Raw genomic sequence first — 20,385 nt, forward strand, 5'->3', positions numbered from 1 at the left:
GGACAAATTCCTGTATTTACTTGAACCACGAAGTAACAATGATGAGATAACATTTTGAACGCTTTTGCATCTTTAAAAAAATTACAGGCCAATAATGTAGCGCATGACATTAGAGCTTAACTGTTGTCGAACATCATTTGTGCCACATACAGCAATGCGAAAAGCGCGAAAAGAATGAGTCGTAGCTGAAACAGCATTGGCGGCATTGGTTTTTTTTCCAATATTGGCATTGAAAACGAATCTACAATTTAACATAAGTGCATTAAATAATAACTCATAAATAGCAAAGATTAACTTTATGGACTCAGCGTCATTGTTCGATAATTAGGGAAAAAGGATATTTAGGACAAATATTCACTGTATGAAAATTTTGCGGACGCAATGAGGCGTCAGCATTGGATCTAATATCAATAATTGTCTTTTCACTATCTATTCCTTGCACAAGTATTTTCTCCATGTTTTATCACACAATGAATAGCGCGGCACCATAAATTTCTATATTTTTTAAAACCTACAACACTTTCTGCAGAAAGCTATAATGGCTATAACGTGCTGCCCCTCAGGCGCTATATTCAAAGTGTAGAACTTCATGCATTACTAAGCTGGGGACATTGCCTATAATGCCTAATTTTTCTTTTACTTAGCGGAAACAAATTTTATGAAGGTCAAAGTTCATTCAGATTTATTTATGCCGAAATTAAGGCAATTTTTTACTGCTTAAAAATGCTTATTGTATCCGTTTATGCCTTTTCTGCCTATGCTGCCTATTTAAGGGCCTATGAAAGCAAAATTTTTCCAATGTCACCAAAACTCTCTTTTGTGCGAAGAAGTCTATAATTTCAGTTTATTTTTAATCTATCAGCGCTGAAATTGAGTCATTACACATGCATATAGAAAAATCACCCCAAGAATTATTGTATAAAGAATCGAAAAATAACTACGGTAATTTTACTTGATTCGATGCATGACGCGATGCGATGGTTATAATTGCCAAAAACATGTTTTTCAAGGCACCAATCGGTATTGCTGAGTTTAAACAACCTCTGCCCTCATACCCAGTGGTCCGAGGTGAGAGTCGACGACGCTAATCACAACACCAACCGACCCATCTGTAGAAGGGTGCGCTATTTTGGAATTATATAAGGCTTGTTGAAAGTACCGCATGGAAATCAATTAATTATACCCAAACTAAGGCCCATTCAATGGGACCACTACCAGTTCAGATATGTGTTCGCCATTCCGAATGCCATAAAAAATACGGCATTGAAAAGGCGGAACAAGGTACGTGGTCTTCCCTTGTTAGTAAAATATTCTATGAGGTTAGCTAAAATACTGATGTTACCTGAGATTCATTTTCCTGTTCCCAAAATTCTAGTGGCAAATTAGATACGCAAGAGAGAGAGATAATTAGTTTACTTCCAAAATTAGTGATGTAAACTACTAACTGCTGCTTATATTTTCGTCATACTAGTACGTTAAGGCAGGCAAGTAATGTGTTTCCGGGAAAACAAGGATGGCGAAGTTGCTTCACGACAGCCAATTTGAGAGCTAATGCATTGTATTAAGCCTTCCCTAGTTTATTTAAGTATTATTTCATTAACTTGAAAGTTAATATAGTTATTCGTGAACAGTGGCGGGTCCAGGATAGGTACAAGGGGGGGGGGGGGGGGCTAAGTTTGGGGTAAACTCCCAGTAGTATGCGGGTTCGAACTAAAATTGAATTATATCCAATGTAAATTGGATGTCTAATTGTAAGATAGCCCCCCATAGATCCGCCACTGTTCGTGAGTAGAGTACTTATTCATGAAAGTTATTTTTATAAATAAAAGCAGCACTGAATTCAATCGATTCGGCTTTAACTTCGTGAAAATCCATGTTGAAATGAAAAATAAACAACCTTGGAATCAAATTCAACGCTTGTACTTGAAAATGACGCTTCAGCGTTGAAAGGCGTCGTACCAATAAAATTTTCCAGTGAAAAGTTACCAAGGTTGTTTATTTTTCATTTCAAACGGAGAACTACATGAATGTTCGATTCGTGTTATTCAAAAATATTTCTGGTTGCATTTTCCAAACTAAACTCTATAGACATTTTTAACTGTTGGCCTTAAAATTAATGTAACCGCCCTGCACAAAATTCATAGCTGCTTGATTTCTCTAGAAAAGTTCCCTGTAGTTGAATAGGGTGGTTTCCTATTATTTTTTTATTGCCTAAATCGAAAGATCCTGGAGTGCGTATTTCACGCTCTTAGATTTTCGAATGACAATATCTATTTTTCGCGATTAAACGAAAAGTGAAAAATTTCAAGCGCGCGAAATCGCGACGGGTAAGTATGAATGCCGGGAAAACTCCCGTGTGACGTCGTTTTGGTTCCCGCTGCCGCCGTGTGAGGTGACCTTGGGGCGTGGCTCTGAGCGCTGATACGACGCAGGATGCTAGCAGGTAGCAGAGTATCATGCTAGCTGGTAGCGCTTGGCTTAAATAAGGATTATTAATACCTTATCAAACGAGGAAAACTTTCCGACCATAGCCAGTTTTAATAGGTGATCATTAGGGTGCTTTCCAATCGCGTATCTGCGCTGATCTGTTTTAAATTGTTTAGCTCAGAGCGTCTTCCAATCGCAGGTGTGACGTCATCTGCGCTAAACAGGTTGGAACACATCCTGCACCATTGTTCGTCTGCGCTAGTGTGTTTCAATCTGTTGCGATGTGAGCTAATCTGCGCAAGATGATTGGAAAGCACCCTTAGACATGTTTCCCTGAGCTCTGTGCCTCATGCATGCATTGGTAATCTCAGACGATGTAAAACTCCTATCTACTCGTATAGAAACTAGGTCACTGTGGCGTCACGTGGAGTGGCATCGCATGGGCGCCAATCTAGCCTTTTTCAAATGCAGTTAAAATTGAAAACCATTGCCATTCGTCTAAACTGGGATTTCTAAAACGAAATAATTTGTATATTATGAATACACTAATGGTGGGTAAGGAATCGGAATCAATGCATTTCGTTTTCTTTGATGAAGGAAACTACCCTATTATAATACGTTTAATATCTGGACTTTTTGTACTTCTTTAAATTATAATCCTTGCAAAACTTTAATATTACTCTGGGTTTGGAATTTTTTCAATCAACATAATTAAACTTGGGTTCTGGTAGGACTTCTCCAAAGATATTCGAGAATCTAGATAGTATTCCATACTCAGGTACGTAGTTGAACACGGAAGACAATTGAGTGCATTACAGTACATTGAGTATACATTTGTTCGTATGAGTACTCAGACATTTACAAATATATGATTAAGCAGGTTTACTGTCCCTGAAATTAGCGCTGTATTCATCGAAGAGATCCAACTCCTACGAAGGAACTTTAATATCCACTTTAATAGTAAGTGAAGGATGGAATTTGTCTACTCGCCTGGGTATTGATGTATTCGTCTAGCAATCCGAGCGCCCATTCGAATACTCAGGTACTAGAATACATGCCAAAGTGCCATGTGAGTACTCTAGTACATTTGACCCACACCTAATCGGGATGGGCCCACTTTCGATTAAGTATATAGTAGCAGAACTGGATCGAGATCCTTGCGGATTACGCGGGGACACTCTTGAGGCCGGTCTCGTGAGTAAAACACTGTTACGCCCTGGCCACAAGAGGAGGAGGAAGGGAAAGAGAAAGAAATGAGGCTCCGCCGTGGATAAGGAGTCCGACGACGCTTCCAGGGCTGGACGTTTGAGAATTAATTGGCAACAAAGATAAATTAAGATTAACAAAAACATTAGTCTCACAGTTTACAGAAGAAAAAAATTAGCGTGGGCCAAATGCCATATATTACAATATGTTTAAATAATTATATTAATATAATTAATTTGGTATGGCATGTGAGGCTCTAGGATTTCCATGAGGGGGGAGGGGTGCGACGGGCTGATATACACACACGTCAAATCGTGATTGTGACGAGGGTGATGAGCCGTTCGTGCTTTAATTGGGAACGACTCTCGGACAACAATGGAAGTAGCATTCAAAGTACTACGAATTTCGCTCAAAGATAAAAAATAATCATTAACCAGATGATGTGGCATACAAGCGTCAAAATAAGATAGGAGTTTCGGCATTATAGTTGAGAAAGAATGAAGCAATTGGTACAAAGTGTTTGGTTTTAATGAGCGAATTAAGAAAGCGATGCACCGAGAAAATTGCAAATGCCCGTGGAAAAAGTTGTAAATGTAATGTCCGATTTACGCATGGAATTTCAAACTATCTGTATATTTTTCGTTCCAAGCGGGAGACACAAGCTTTGAATAGACGTTCGAATCGTAGATTTCGATGGAGAGTTGAGGGAAGTAAGGCGAGAAAATAAAAAAAACGCCGTGCAATCTTATGGGAAAATCGTGAATATAATTTACGACTCATGTATTATTTATGCACTTTCAATTATGATAAAATCATGAAAACAGATAATCCACACCAAATGCTGCAAACCCCATCGCTGTAGATCAAAAATTGAGAGAGTAAAAGCAGGAATAACCGTAACATTTATAAATAGAGGGTAGTCTACGGTACGTGATAAGAGTTCGCATTTTATGCCCCTTGACAAAAGTGCTTAGCGGGCGAATTGAAGTTTTCACTTCAATATATTCAATTCCAATTTTACCCCTAAGTATTTAACTTTTGGATTTCAGGAACTACTGTATGAATGATCAAGAAGAAAATACAACTGAAGTCGACAGTAAAATCATTTGCCGCATTTCATTTGAATATCTTGGAAAATATTTTTGAGAAGTTAGGTGAAATACGTAAATATTGTGCCATGCAAAAAGCCCAGCGAAGATATTTTCCGTTTTGGAGGGTTTAAAATTAAAAAAGTAGAGTTTTCCGACTTTTCCCGTAGGTTACACGATATGAGCTACCAGTGTGCCAAATTTCAAGACTCTAGCTGAACTGGAAGTGGCCTAGAATTTGTATACGTGAGTGAGTTACACCAGCGGTTGTATAGTATATTGTATAGTATATGTATATACTAGTTATCAAAAGATAAATAGTGCAAGCAATAACGTGGGATAACCAGCCAAAAATTTTTACTCGAAGATTGTAAGATTTCATGCTAAAATGAATGCGAATTCTGTGAAATTATTGAGATATAACGGTAATGAACTTCTTCCTCCAAAAAAATTAGGTCAAATAAAGTTGAAATGTTCAAACTGCATCAAAAACTGAAAGCGTTTTCCATCCCATGTATATTTAAGAAGTAAATAGATTCCCGAATTTAGCTATCTCTCTCTAATAACAAAAGGATTTGGGACCTTCTTAAATCGTTGAGTTTTATTCAGAATAATTTCTTTTTGTTTATGACTTTCGCACTGCAAAGAAAGAGGGTACTGTAAAACAATTTTTACTCCGGAGCACATACATTCCCCAGTTTTTACCGACTTTTCCCGTTACCGCACTTTTTTTTACAAAACTTTACCTCCAGTGAGCACGATGACGCTTGTTCGTTGTTGCTCGTAGATAGTTGCAGTCCGGTGCATGTTACGGGTGGAGAACATTCAGCTCCATCAGGTTCAAACAACACTTCCGAATGATTCACGTCTTTCGAAGTCGTGGGAAGAGATGTCGAATCTTGTTCCTTTGAATCATTTTCTAGCCGAGGCTTCTTCCTCATTAGCCACCTATCCATTTTGCATATCTATGCAAATAAATTTAGATCTACACGTACACAAAGAAAGAGAAATCAGTTTGATGACATAAAAAAAGAATACAACCCCAACACGAATGCAACTGTCCAAGCTCACGAGTGATTGATGAATTACTCCAACCGTTTCAGAGAGAAAGTTTTATCTTCAACTTTAGAATGTGCCGTCAGAGGAAATCTTCAACAATTTTTGCTCGTAATTGTACAGAGCTCCAACTTCAAACAGCAGGCCAGCAAAACAGATACCCGCGCTCCACCTTTGTGCTGCTTTACCGTGCGCACGAGTGGAAACGATCGATGAATCTGTTGTCGGAGTTGCAGACTTTCAAATTCGAATCATAGATCTGGCAAGCTCATCTAAGGAATATATATTTGCAGAAATTTTCTACAAAGAAAATAAACTCGCCTGCCGATAGTGAAACAAATTATTCGGAACATTTCAACTTCAAGAAAAACTCTTTTTGGCTATAGGAAGGAAGAATGTATGTACCGTGGAATGAGGTGACTTCGGTCACACGCGCGTCGCTTCACAAATTGATAATTTGTAGAACAATGGGTTTCGAGCCATCATTTCATTCTCGCCTTTCCCGGTATAGGTAAGAGGAGATTGCAAGCAGCAAAAACTTTCCGTCAGTCACCACCCGGGGGGGGGGGGGGCGCCCCCCGCGCCCCCTGGCTGAAGCCGCCCCTGATGTGAGACAAGGGAAGGGTATCCTGTTGCTTAAAAAGTTGGCGTGATAGATAAAAAGTGGGGTTATTTTCTTATCCAGAGGCCAAAAGTTAGTCAAAAACAAGATCTAAGATAACAAATTGTTTTTCCCCAGTATTATTCTTCTAAAAATACATTCTTCTTTAGACAGATAGGACTAAACTTCAGCACACAACGTTAATTTGAGGCACATCAGAAAGGGAGGCAATGCACAATGGAAATTCGAGTTCAATTGAGTAGAGTTGTTTATTAGCCGCATCCACTGTTGGGGACGAAGGGGACTCGTCCCCCCCATATTTTATATGTATGATATGTACCCCAGAGAATTTGATGAGGTTATTATGAATTGGCGTAAATGTGGTAAAAATGCTTTGGAATCTCAATCTCCATGATTAATTAATTTTTTATTCCCGGGGGAAGGACTTCTCCCCTCCCCGGACTCCTATTTCACTGGGCGGTACTCAATGCCCACCGAAAGCCTGTCCCACAAAATTTAATACTGCTATTGACGCCAATGGCCGCATTGATGTTTTTGAGTTTACTTTTCAAAATCATATGATGTCCATGTTATTTTTCATTCCGAGTCGTCGTCTTCCACGATTCGCGGTTAGACCTTAAATAAGACGAATGCAAAGCGCAGGAAAAAATTGACTACAATACTGCGCGTTCCTGAGTTTCACATCAAAATTACCTTTCATTCAAAATCAACCAGACCCAACGGTAATTTTCGCGCAAATTTCACCAGCCTCTCCGCTAATTGTTTTTTCAAGGCCATTGACATTTGAGCACTGCAGGGGCGCAGCGAAGAATGGCTAGTAGGGGTTTCAGGCGCAAATAGTACTTACGGGTATTGGGGTATTGCATACCCACCGGGGTAAGCAGGAGTTGCGGGGGCCCTCCTCCAAATTTTAAGAATAAATTTCGAATTTCAAAAATTTTAAGAATTAAGGTTCAAAATGGCGAGATTTACAGCTTTCTGGGGGAGATTTTATTGGAATGGAGTACTGTAATCCCACGCTAATTGTTCCGTGCGGATAATCTACATTATCACTATTATAAATATATAAAAGATGATGTATAATTGTCTGCCCACTATGCATTTCAATTCGGCTGCATGGATTGCAACCAAATTTAGTAGGTTCATCTCGTTCACCCAAACTCCGTAGTGCTATTTTCGGTTGCGTAAGATGCGTCCTTCGCGTCGTTTTCTCATTACCATTTGTTACGTCACGTCATACAACTTCTGTGATTGGATATCCTCCCGGGTAGGCACACCTCTTCACTCGCTCAATGGGAAAACATGGGGCGTTTCATTTAAAAGTACGTAATCTAAACTTCAGGTTTAAATCAGTGACGTTAGTGGATGATCAGGCATTGATTAGCCAGTCGGCGAAAGGTTTGCGGGCACTGGTTAGAAAAACGGTACGATGAATATGGCATGAAGATCAATCGGAAGGTTACCAAGATTATAAGCTTTTGTAAAGTAACTCGAGCTAGGAATGTGAGGTTCAAGGTAGGTGGTCAGATACCGTAGTGGTACCTAGTAGTTAAGTAGGTGGTCACAAACTTGAGCAGGTGTATCAGTTCAACTATTTCGTCAGGACATTCGAGGAAAACGGACACAGAATTAAAGACATCAGGAAGAGATTTGCTTTAGCTAAGAAGGCGTTGATGAACAGGTAAGAGCTGATCCCTCCAGTTTACACCGATTTCCTTAATAATCTCACGGCTGAGCTTTAAGCCACCGAGTGCGTTCACGGAGTGGCGGATGGTGAGTCGAGGGGTTAGCTGTGAAAGAAGGGAGTTTATTTGTCGGAAAAGCAGCAATGGACAAAAGCGAAGGCATTCCTAGGCGGTGTGGGTCTATCCCTAGCCCTTTGAGTGCGGATGGCATAGCATTGATGCCCAGCGTAGGTCCTGCCAACGGGCGGGTGGCATCACATTGATGCCACGCCGGCCTATGTCCTCCAATCGCTCCCTACGCTCCTCCGCTCTGTTCTTTCTACTCTCATGATGGTTTCCCGCGTACACAATGGATTAGGGAACCTGGATATGCCTTCCGTTTTTGAAAAATAGTTTAAATTTTTTTTGTACAATTTTTTACATAGTATATGGAGTACTTTTTAATTTGTAAGATTTTTCGCCATTACAAAAAATTTTAAATGTGATATTTTCTTTACTCTTCTGAATATTTGTACTAAATGTTGCCACATTTGCAGTTTATTATTCTCGTTTTAGTAATATCAAAATTTTTGTAAACAATATTTAGTCATAATCTTCCTTCCATCTCATCGACGAATAATATTTTAGTATTTTAAAATACGGTCACTATACACACGCTAAACACAATTGAATAATCTGTTGCTGTTTTTATTATTGTTTAAACTTAATATTTACATAATACTGTTATAAATTATAACCTTCTTCCATAATATATCTGCCACTCATTTTCTGAACGATCCTTTCAATAGGGGTTTGATTATATTGGTTACGGAAAAAGAAATAGATGTTTTCGACTTTTACTCATTTATTTCGTATGAGTTTGTTACAGTAGCTAGGTGGGAATAATTATGACCACCATTTTGTTATTCACGGGAAATAGTGAAGGTTCTTGGAAAACTTTTATATTTTTTCATTCTGAATGAGAAATTAGAATTGGGGAAATCCTTGGGGAAAAAATGATCGAATTTCGGGGTTCAAATAAAGGAGTCGTTCTACGTCACCGCGGAATAGACTACAAGTCGCTCTGTGTCGCCTGTTATCTCTATTTTTAGAAGTATTTTTGCCACATATTAGAAATGCATGCAAGTATTCTGTTGTGAGCATGTCGTGGAGAAGGTCAGCTCTTCCTTCTCAGTTTTTGCGACTCTAGCCATTAGTACAGTCTCTTCTTCGGACATCTTTCGATTGCGTGCATTTTCACTCCTCTATAGAGATTTTATTTTTTCTAATATTACCGTATGGCCTTTTTCAATTGGACATTTCAGTATTTACCATATATTTAGCCACTTATGTGGAATATGGGTGAAACCTTTATTTTTAATTTTATTCCTATTTTCAAACCCCATGGACCGTTTATGTATCATCCTTTGGTGAACTAGGCTTAGAAAACCTCCTCGCAATAAAACTACCTCTGGCACAATTTACTCAAGTGTATACATGGAACACTGCATTGGGTCTTCTCCGCGAAGGTTTTTTTTTTAACTTTGAAGCAATTTACATATTTTACTTCGACCAAATAGAGCTGTAATAATCAGAAAAGAAAGTCAGCAAAATTCCTATGCGCAAAGAAACAATTATTTTTGGATTATTATGCGTTGCCGTTTTATCTGGAAAATACACGTTTAGATATTTCTTGTACGTCGGTTCTAAATTTTTACGCTTACATCTCTTTCTGACTGCAAAAGAGCAACCTCATCAGTATTTTGTATTTTATAGTTGTCAAGTATTTTATTTTAGTATTTTTTATAGGTGTTAACTGAGGTTTACGTTGAGGATGCAAGTATGTGGGAGCTGGAGGAAATATTCTCGTCTGAAAGGCTTTGGTTCATTTTGCCAATGCGTCTCAACATGCAGTTCTTCAAGGATAACCGAGCATAAGAATCTTACTCGTGGGGAATGGGAGACATTTTTGGTCTGATATACCTAATGAATGATTGTATGAAGTATTGTAAGATGGCCATCCATTCCAGATTATTGGAAAAGTTAGGAAAACATCTTCGAATTTTCTTTCCTTCACAGCACTTTTTCCCGAGACCGATTTCAACTAATTTTCCGTTGCATGTATTCTGGCAGGAACCCTATAGTAGATGATCCGATACCAAGAGACCCCTTGCATAAAATTCGATCCCTTTTGAATTTATTCACTCAAAGAATGAACGAAATTTTCTATCCGGGTATAGAACTCTGCTTCATGAGTCCATGCTGCTTTGGCGTCACAAACATGGCATAACATTATATATGGTTTCTGAGCCTAATGGCCTCGTGCAAGATGCTATAATTTACTCTGAGGCGAAGGATCCTGATGTTGGAGGCAGGGGACATGCAAACAAAATCGTGCGAAAATTAATCAATAGATTTCTTCTCTGTGGGCACAGTTTATACAGTTGCGTAGCCACGATTTTTAAATGGGGGGTTTTTGCCGGAGATTTTGGGGCCCTTCCGGAGGGTGCGGGGACCATTTTACCCATTTTTGGCGCTTCAATGGGGGTTGTCAACCATAACATGGCTACCCTACTGAGATTATGCGTGGAAATGATAATAATCTGTTCAAATATCATTGAGTTACTCAAAAAAGACTTATACACCGCCGAAACTCTAAGGACAAACAGAAAAAAAATACCTAATCCTCCTCACGTCCTAAGAACGAATAAAAAGTGGCGAATCAGTATATCTCTGATGGTGTATGATGTGCAGAATTTTACAGGGCTGTGTTTGAACCCTTTTTTCAAAGAATTTCACAATTATTAGTTAATTTTTGCAGAATTAATGCAAAAAAAAATGTCAAAAAGATAAAATAAATTTCATATGTTTGCATGCAAATCTAAGTTATAGAAAATATAGTATAAACTAGTGAATTTAAAATTCTTGAAATGTGAAAATGAAAATTCAAAAACTTTTATTTACCCAAAATTTGATGCATGGATAGTGGATGACATCTGAAAAACATTTATCTTAATTTATAATTCAATTCCGCCATCATTACAGAAATTATTTCAAGCTTCTTAGTTGCTACGTAAAAATATGTTGTCCGTCGTTCCTAATGTTTGTGTAACTGGTTGCATACATATCAGGAGCATTTATCACATGGGTGCGGATGGCATCACTGTGATGCCATTAACAAATTGTTTAATAAAAAGTCAAATGAATATAAAAATCCTTTTTTTTATTGAAATTGTTTTCATATTTTCGAAAAACAAAGTGAATGCAGTGAAAAAAAATTCTCCGCCAACGTGAAACAACTCTGAGAAAATGTTACGCAATGAAAGGGCTAGGTAAGATAGGCCACCTAAATGATACCTGAAGCCTGTGAAAGAGCCGTGACTAGGCGACGGGAGGTCGCCTACAATTATGCCTTTCATAACCTGAGAGGGAAAGGGAAGCAGCTGTCCTTCATTTGAGTGAGGGTGGAGTCCACAGTGGTCAGTACAGACACACTCAGTTCCCTGCAGGCGTGTTAACATTTACTTTAACGGCTATAGCACTGCAATGTGGAAGGCAAGGGGAAATCACCGCATTATTATTCCGATGAGTCGCATCGGTTAACTGTGATTAAGTTATGAGGATAGAAGCATGGAACGTGAGATCGTTTAGGACGTGTGGCAGGCTAAGCCTTAAGGTGGAAATGCAAAGATTGAACTTCGGCGTGCAAGGAATCAACGACATCAAGTGTCCTGAAGAGGAGTGGCCTTCTGGAGACCTCAGGATTTTTACATATAGGGTTTGGGATAATGCTGGTAATGCGGTAATGCTGGGGTTGGGATAGTGCTCAAAAAGACCGCCGGAAGCGTGTGAAGAGGCTCCTGCAGTACATGGAAACGCTTAAGGTAAAGGTAGAGATTTAACCGGCAGATACCGTAGTGGTACTAAAAAATGAACAAACACATAAAAAAGTAGTAGAGAGAAAGATGGATTAGGTCAGAGATGTAAATCAGTGGAAAAGAGCTGGAAAAGTATAAAAAGTGGGCTTCAAGAGGCCGCTAAAGAATTTCTAGGGAGACGGAAAGTTTTGATGAAAAAGCTACGGATCACGGATGAAGGGCGGAAAAAGTACAAAAATGTGAAAAAGGAGGAAGGACATGCCTGCAACAAGAGAAAAAGGAACGAGATTTGTCGCAAAGCGAGGAAAGGTAGAGAAGCGTGAATGATGAACGCATACGATTATAAGCAAAATAACCTCATACAAGGGAAAGTGGAAGCGGCCTATAGAATAATGAGGCAGCATTTAAAGGAATGGAGTAGAAGATGTAATAAACATAAGGGACAAGTATGGAAATGTTTTAATTGAAAATGAAGACAAGGTGAAGAGATAGAAAGACTACCTGGATGACGTATGCAACGGAAGCAAACTCAGCTCAAAAATTATTGAGGAGGAAAGTGAGGTAAACAAGGATGACATGGGAGCCAGCACGTTAAGATCGGAATTTGACACTGGAATTCAACAGAGCTTCTAAAAATGTTGGAGAAAATACTTAAACTTCACTGTAAAAAATCATCTGCGATACGTACTCGAGAAGAAAATCATCATTACTGTTCCCAAAATGAGAATATCAGAGAAGTATGAAGATTTTAGGACCCTAAGCCTGACGGCACATATGTTGAAGATATTAAGATGATTATGCTTCCTTAAGAATTTCCATAACTTTTTTTTAATTCACGAAGCGAGAAAGCTTGGGGATGAAACGTTCTATGAAGTAAGTCATCAGCGAAAAATATTAAAACTGGTAAAGCAACAAGTATTTTTTTCACCTGGCGAAAAGCGGCGAAGCCCCTGCTTATTTTTTGTCAATGTAAGTTTCCTCACTCGAAGCTCTTTACCATGGTACGGCTTCGTGATAGGAAATCGTAGGCGAAAAACAGTGCACCACATTATTTCCGGGAAGTATGCTTGTATTTCCCTTCATTACAGAGATGAATACTGACCTTACAACGCATTAGGAAAACCTATCACAGAAATTGAATTATTATTGCATTTATGGAGTACGGAGAAAAGGAAACGTTATTCGACTGGTGCTAGAGGCACAGTACATTTCCTCCGACACTAACGAGGCAGTATTTTTGGGATTTTGACAAACCTTTGGAGCTAACTCTCATGATGAAGACACTTCCACCATTCATCCTTACCTCTTACGTTTTGATTCTCTCCGTAATAGGGTAGTTTCCTTCATCAAAGAAAACGAAAGGCATTGATTGCGATTCGTTACACACCATTAGTTTATTCAAAATATACAAATTATTTGGTTTTAGAAATCCCAGTTTAGACGAATGGCAATGGTCAATTTGAACCGCATTTGAAAAAGGCCAGATTGGCGCCCATGCGATGCCACTCCATGTGACGTCGCAGGGACCTAGTTCCTATGCGAGTAGATAGGAGTTTTACATCGTCTGAGATTACCTAAGCATGCATGAGGCACAGAGCTCAGGGAAATGTCTCTTAATAATCACCTATTAAAACTGCTTGTGGTCGGAAAGTTTCCTTCGTTTGATAGGGTAATAATAATCCTTATATAAGCCAAGCGCTACCTGCTAGCATGGTACTCTGCTACCTGCTAGCATCCTGCGTCGCATCAGCGCTCAAACCCCGAGGTCACCTCACTTGGCGACAGCGGAAACCAGAACGACGTCACACGGGGTTTTCCCAGCATTCATACTTAGCCGTCGTGTTTTCGCGCGCTTGAAAATTTTCACTTTTCGTTTAATCGCGAAAAATAGATATCGTCATCCTCCAGGATTATTAATCTTTCGATTTAGGCAATAAAAAAATAGTAGGAAACCACCCTATTAACGAAGCCACTATGACTATTTACGTATCTGCATGCCCCCCAAAATCTAACATAAATCTCCCTAAGCACGAACATCTCAATTCATACATAAATACATTTCAATACCTACGAGTGACGGCTATGAATTGAAACTTGGTGCATCGACTCTGAAATCTCATTTGGTTGATGGGATTGCATGACTAATGCACAGAAAACTTTCTTCTTTGGGTTTCTTCTACAGCTCCCTATTCCCCAATCCTAATTTATGACACCAGAATTTATATAAAATCATTGTTTATTTAGGCATTAAAAATCTAGATTCATTTTTCATGATTGGTAAGCAATAATGAAATCCTTATAGGTCTGCCATTGACCCGCACATGTAATAATATAAGCCTAATTATAAATTGAGATTTATACGCCTAAATATGAAATCGAAGGAAAGTGAAAAAATACACACTGGAGTGACCCGAGTTTAAGCGTAGTGAAATTTCACGGTTAAATCATTATTATCGAGTATTCAGTATAAATTTGGCATTTTGCATTTCTCTACAAATTTACAGGTGCGCATCATGTGAATTTTTGTTTTTAATAAGTCTCAAATAAAAATGAAATTGATTAAAATAGTTTATAATAATATGGTATCAATATGGGCTGACCATTATGCTTCCTGGGAAACTTTTTCCAACGGCAAATATGAGACTCATTTCACCCGTGTTTTTAAATAAATTCGTTGTTTTTTCATATTAAATTCCTTAAAAATATCTCAAACATTAGCTGACCAAAAGTAAGTTATGGAAAAACTCATAAATCATTACATTTTGAAATACAACTTAGTAATGATAAATTAATGAATCCGATATTAAACGCCCGCAGCATAATTAATTCTTCTGTCCATTCAACTCTTCTAAGGAGAGTTTCATTAAATGTGGTTATCTCCCAAAATCTATGGAGAGGGTTCAAATAACCCCCCGCAAATATATTGGGGGGCATTAAAACCCCCCCACTCCCCCTTTCCGCTACCCACGGCCTTGGTTTCTTTAAAACCATAGCTTAAGAGTCTCAAGCGATTAGTTAAAGGAAGCGAGCTTAAAGTCTAATACGAACGATCGCTACACCACCAAAATTCCAAATGATATGTAGTGGCTTCAAAAACGCTATAGTGCGGACATCCGTTATCAACCTTCGCCGTCAGGCAAACGTAATAAAAATTCACGGTTAAATCATTATGTCAATCAGTATGCAATATTCATTCAGAATGCTGTATTTGCATCTCTCTACAAATTTCAATCTGTAATAATTTTCTGCGGCAAAATACCATTTGAAGTAGTCAATATTGATGGCCTTTCGGGAAGCCCGCGTCAAGATGTATAAAATGGCCAGCGTTTCCTCTACTAAGCCGGAGACTTCATAAAGACAAATCATAGGTGGATGGCACCGGAGCAGGCCAGACGGTTAAAATTACGTTGGTTTTGTGTTGTGCATTACGCAGTCTCAATAACTTCATTTCACATTCATAACTTTCATATAAAAACAAAGAGAATATTTCGTAAAGTCACTTTTGTATGTTGTTCTTAATCCAAAATACGAGAAGACCGTTAGCCTTTCAGATCCTGGTGCACCCCACCCCCAGAAAACAATGCTGGATACACCCTTGGGGCTAATGACCGCGTCGCCTTTTTCAGCACATGCTACCAAGTGTATGTAGCTGGAACTGGACGCACAATAAGTGCTAGAGTCAAGGAGCACAGCGCCAGGATGGACTGGGCCACGCCAATAAATCCCGATGAATCAGCGATCGCAGAACATGCGGCACAAGACCACACCATCGACGTAAACTACCCAAAAATTCTTGCCAGGGAAAAACATTTCGAAACGAGAATATTCCGGGAGGCCATGGAAATTAAATCGTATAGGAATAAGTTCGATAGAGACGATAAATAAAGGTGACTCGGTAAGTAGTCCTGATGAGGTCTCCCGTAAAGAAGAGGAAGACTCCGCCATTTTAAAATCTTGACGCGGGTTGCTCCAAAAGCCATTAATATTGACGAATAAGGATCGCGAAATTTTCAATGATTTGAAAATTTTTAAGTTGATTTACGTGGAAAATGTCATGATGATTACAGTATTTACTTCCTGGGATAACTCTATCTCAAGTTTAATTTCCTCTTTACCTAGTTCTAAATACGGCTCATCATCCTTGTTGTCATTCTCCCTCTTCCTCATTTTTCCCAGAAACCCTCCGAACAACACTCAGGATACCTTATCGAAAGCTACCAAAATGTTGACTAAATTTTACAGGAGTCACGTCGTTAAAATAAGTGCATTTACTAGTTTGATCTCGAAGTGTTTCGTATCTCCGTCGCCGACCAAGTCATGAGCGCTCTCTAGGAAGTCATGCTCTGTTATACTATAGAAATATTAATTTAATTCTAACTTTATTTAACTGTTAAATTTAGTAAAAACGATTTTATTGCAAATGAACGACTAAAAAGAATTCACTTCCTGAAGAAATAATTTTGAATTCCATTGATGCTCCCAATAAAATTAAGGGTATAGAGAATGTGGAGACCTCGCAGCTTATATTTTTAAACCAATGTTATTTCAAACCTAATGAGCCGACTATGGCTACACTTTAATGGAACCGGCGTGCTTGGCGTCAATTAATTCTTAAAGCCTTTTAAACAACTCTAAAATGAGTATGGCGACGAACATACAAAAGGTGCAATATTTATTACGATTATTATTGTATTACGAACTTATTATATAGAACGTATTTCCGCTTTTCGTCACAATGACATTTACATTTGAGTAGATCAAAATTTTTCCTAAAAAACACGGTCTCAGGCGTTATTTTGTGGAATTGCTTGGAACAAAGTTATTTATTTCATTCAAAAATTTTTCCTATTCTTGGACGAGAATCTCCATTAAATCCTATTTAACAATCAGTTTTTCAGAATTAAGTACAAAAAAATACACTAAGGAAAGCCTAATTATTGTCAGTTTCAGTCCATAAAGTACAATTGTAAAAGGCACTTTTTGATTTTCGTGAAAATTACATCGTTTAGTTTCTCGATTATTATGTCCTTAGGTTTAAATATTAAAACACCTTATATCAGAGCGATGAAAACGCGGCGCATCATTTTACAATCATAAGACGTCCTCCAAAACCCGATGTAACTGAAATGATGTGTGGTATTTTCTTGTGAGGTAATTTTCAGCCATCAAATGACGGAAAGTAATGGTAAACACTATAAATACAGCAGAAAGCGATTCGAATCAGCCGGTCTTTCAGTAGATTATCCAGTCCGACTTCGAATATATGTGGGGCGTCATCAATCCAATTACCTAAACGTGGGGGTCTTAGGATTATGAGTGGAGCGGGACAATTCGCGGAATTACTTTAGGTATTTACTGAATATAAAACAGAGGAAAGATCCATGACTTCAATTTTATTGACAATTAAGTCTAAGCCATTTTAATTTGCCCGTTTAAAATCAATTAGAAAATAATTTACCGCCTATGTCCGCGAGTAAAAGAAATTTATTACAACAAATATTAATTCCCCTGAAATCCCTCGGTGCTCTCCACCCATTTCGCTGGCCCTTTATTGAGAAACCTTGCCCTATACTAAATCCCTCTAAGAGGATCAGGGTGGCCCGCTCCTCAAAGAGGGGATGTACCCACTGCAATGCCTGTAAAGTGAGGAATTTCAGACGTCGATCGACATTCGGAGCTTATTTCCATTGACAGCTTCTGAAGTGCAGCGCATTGCCATTATAGTCTCGGCGATAACTACTCTTCAAGGAAATTAGAAATGAGAAGTACACCAAAGCATTAGCAACGGCTTCTCATTCCCCACGCGAGGTTAGCGTATTGATCGACGGAAGTCTGCGTCCAGAAATAGCAAGACGGTTATCATGACAACCAGCTTCTAAACCTTCCTGGAGCATTACGCTGATCGACTTAGAGTGTAATGCGCCCAATAAGTACCGTCAAATACATAAGTTAATTAATTAAAAACTAGATTGACTGAAAATTTAAAAAAATCGATTTGGTTACATTTTATACATTAGTAAAACAACTAAAATATACGCAGTTGGTTGGAAAAGTTCACGATAAGGATTATTACGTATCTGAAGATCCTGGAGAACTGGAAAAAAATAAGGCAATTTTTACATGGCAACAAGTATAAAGATATATCTACAAGTTTACTTTTAGTTTTTAATTAATTGGCTTCATTATTTTAACAATCTGATTAAAAGTACAAGGGTAGGAGGCTGTATGTAATATAGAAAGCAATCAAGAGGACCCTTTGAATCACTACTAATTTTGATTGTACAGAGGTACCAGTGATCACAGATTTTTCATAAGCCGGAAATGGAAACTATTTTCTAAACGTCTAGGGGACAACCTTGTACTGTCACGTTAGGTAACTCATCCATGCACTTAGATTGATCTAAATATACCGAAGTGAATGCGTTCGACCGCATGTTCACAGCCAGCATGCTTCGATAACAAGCGAGGTGTAATACGTCGTCGATGACTCACCTTCAACGTGCCGCGATCTAGGATGGGCGAAGAGTCCGCACCGAAAGGCATCGAGTTCCACGAAGAGAGAACCATGCTTAGGCCTCATGAAGACTGAGAGAAGGAGGCCACAGACGACTTGGTATCAGGCAGCCGCCCAAAAACCCTGTGGACCGGGACGAGAACCTAATGCACGCCTCCCAAATCAGGTCCACTGATAAAGAACAAGCGAGAAGAATCCTCAGCAAAAACCCTGAATTAAGAAGACTAGGCAATAGAAAAATGACAAGGAATATATTAAAAATGATTACCTCAGATGACGCGGTTATCTGAGATGCAGAAAAAGGAAAAAAAAACACAAATCGCTAAATTGCATTTTTGGGCCAGGATCAAGTTTTGAGAAAATTTACAAGGAAAAAATTTGAGGATCATATTTACCTCTGATGACAATCTGATCCGCCGCCCTAAAAGAGAGAAGAGAGAAATCCCTGAATCACTTTCTTTTCGGTCGACATCTCGGAAGTTACTCGATTCCAGGACGGTTCGTATCAATCAACGCAGGAAAGTCGACCAATCGTTAGGCCAAAACGTTGTTGTGCACCCCTGCACATATCGCTGAAATGGCCAGCGGGAAGGGAGAAAACCCCTCGCGGTGGGCGGTCTTCCGCGAAGGCACCCTGCTTGCTGTTGACAAAAGCAGACGCTCCACAGGTTCTCCTACCGCTCCCACCCGTCAAGGCGGCAGATCTTGAGCCGCGACGCGACCCGGGCGACGGAGGAAGGTCAGGATCTGAAGAGAAAAAAAACACAAAAAACTGAATTAATCAATCAATGAAAAAAAGGACGACTCATAAATTTATTCCTCAGAAATAATCAATTATATGAGAGCGTAAAGAATAATAAGCATTGAAGAATGGTCAATGAAAGTAGGATAAGTTTCTATCTCGCGCAATCTCACGGTGCCTTTATGAATGGATCTTCGTTTCCACCAATCGGAAGGAGTAGGTAGGAGAAAAGGCGGGCTCGCTGTGGCGGTTGAAGCGGAGACTGAGGAAGTACGTACGATCCGAACGCAGGTCGGCGCGGTAGTGCGTTGAATGCGAGAAATAAGGTATCGCTATTTCGCAGGCAGCTCATTGCCGGGAGGGGCGGCCGGGTCGTTGCGATTTTCCGCAGACGCGAAGGGGGACGTTGCTAGGGACAGCCCTCCACCAACATCGACAATGGTGCTCCTCCCCACCCTTCCAATATTCACCGCCTCCACCTCCTCATCATCCACCCCATTCCACCTCCGCCAAGGAAAAATAATATCCTGGATGCGTTCATGACTGCCGCTATTCTGCATAACCAACCGACATTTTGACTATCTCCCCAAAATCAAATGTCTCCTCGTGCATTCGCGGTCATTAAGTGCGAATCGCGTTTGAAGTGGGCGTTCAACTGTTCATTGGCCACTAAGGAGTTTTTGCATTAAATAAAGCGAATGTAATCTTTTTCATGCTCGACCCAAGTTTTGAATAGAAGCTGTCTCAAAGTGACTATGGAAAAACCTTTTCTTATTCCATCATTCGTAATTATGACGAAGAAATAGTAATTTTTCTTCGTACTTGCGACAAGTAGTGGAAATGTATCGTCTCCCAATGGCTATGGCATTACATGACAGCATTTTTTAATTCTTCATTTTTTACACTACAAGAAGCTCAGTTGTAATAAAAGTTGCTATAACTAATAAACTATTTTATAACTAAGTATCTTCTCTCTAATGCTTATAAATTAGGGGAAAACAAGTTTTTAAAAAAGGATTCAAAACTGAAATAATGATACAATGCCCTAAGAAGTTAAATACCCAAGGGTTAACTATGGATTTTTCCAAACACTTGACTTAGTCCTCAGAGGTTCACTGTCATAATTGCGGAAAAAATAATTGGATGATATCATAAAAATGATCTTCCACTCTCATATAATTTTTTGGC

The 20,385-nt window shown here is 39.0% G+C and overlaps 1 protein-coding gene across 1 annotated transcript in view; it reads right to left on the reverse strand.

The window, feature by feature from the left end:
- The window catches only part of LOC124167545, a 97,183-nt gene extending 78,000 nt beyond the window's left edge, over window positions 1–19,183 (reverse strand). Inside the window, exons 1-2 of the mRNA XM_046545503.1 lie at window positions 18,851–19,183; window positions 18,434–18,626 (exon numbers count right to left, since the gene is read on the reverse strand). Coding sequence (XP_046401459.1) covers window positions 18,434–18,508 — 75 coding nt within the window. The 5' untranslated portion in view covers window positions 18,509–18,626; window positions 18,851–19,183. The remainder of the gene's footprint in view (window positions 1–18,433; window positions 18,627–18,850) is intronic.
- Window positions 19,184–20,385: the final 1,202 nt, after the last annotated feature.

This window comes from Ischnura elegans, chromosome 1 (assembly GCF_921293095.1).
Source record: "Ischnura elegans chromosome 1, ioIscEleg1.1, whole genome shotgun sequence".
Lineage (NCBI taxonomy): Eukaryota > Metazoa > Arthropoda > Insecta > Odonata > Coenagrionidae > Ischnura > Ischnura elegans.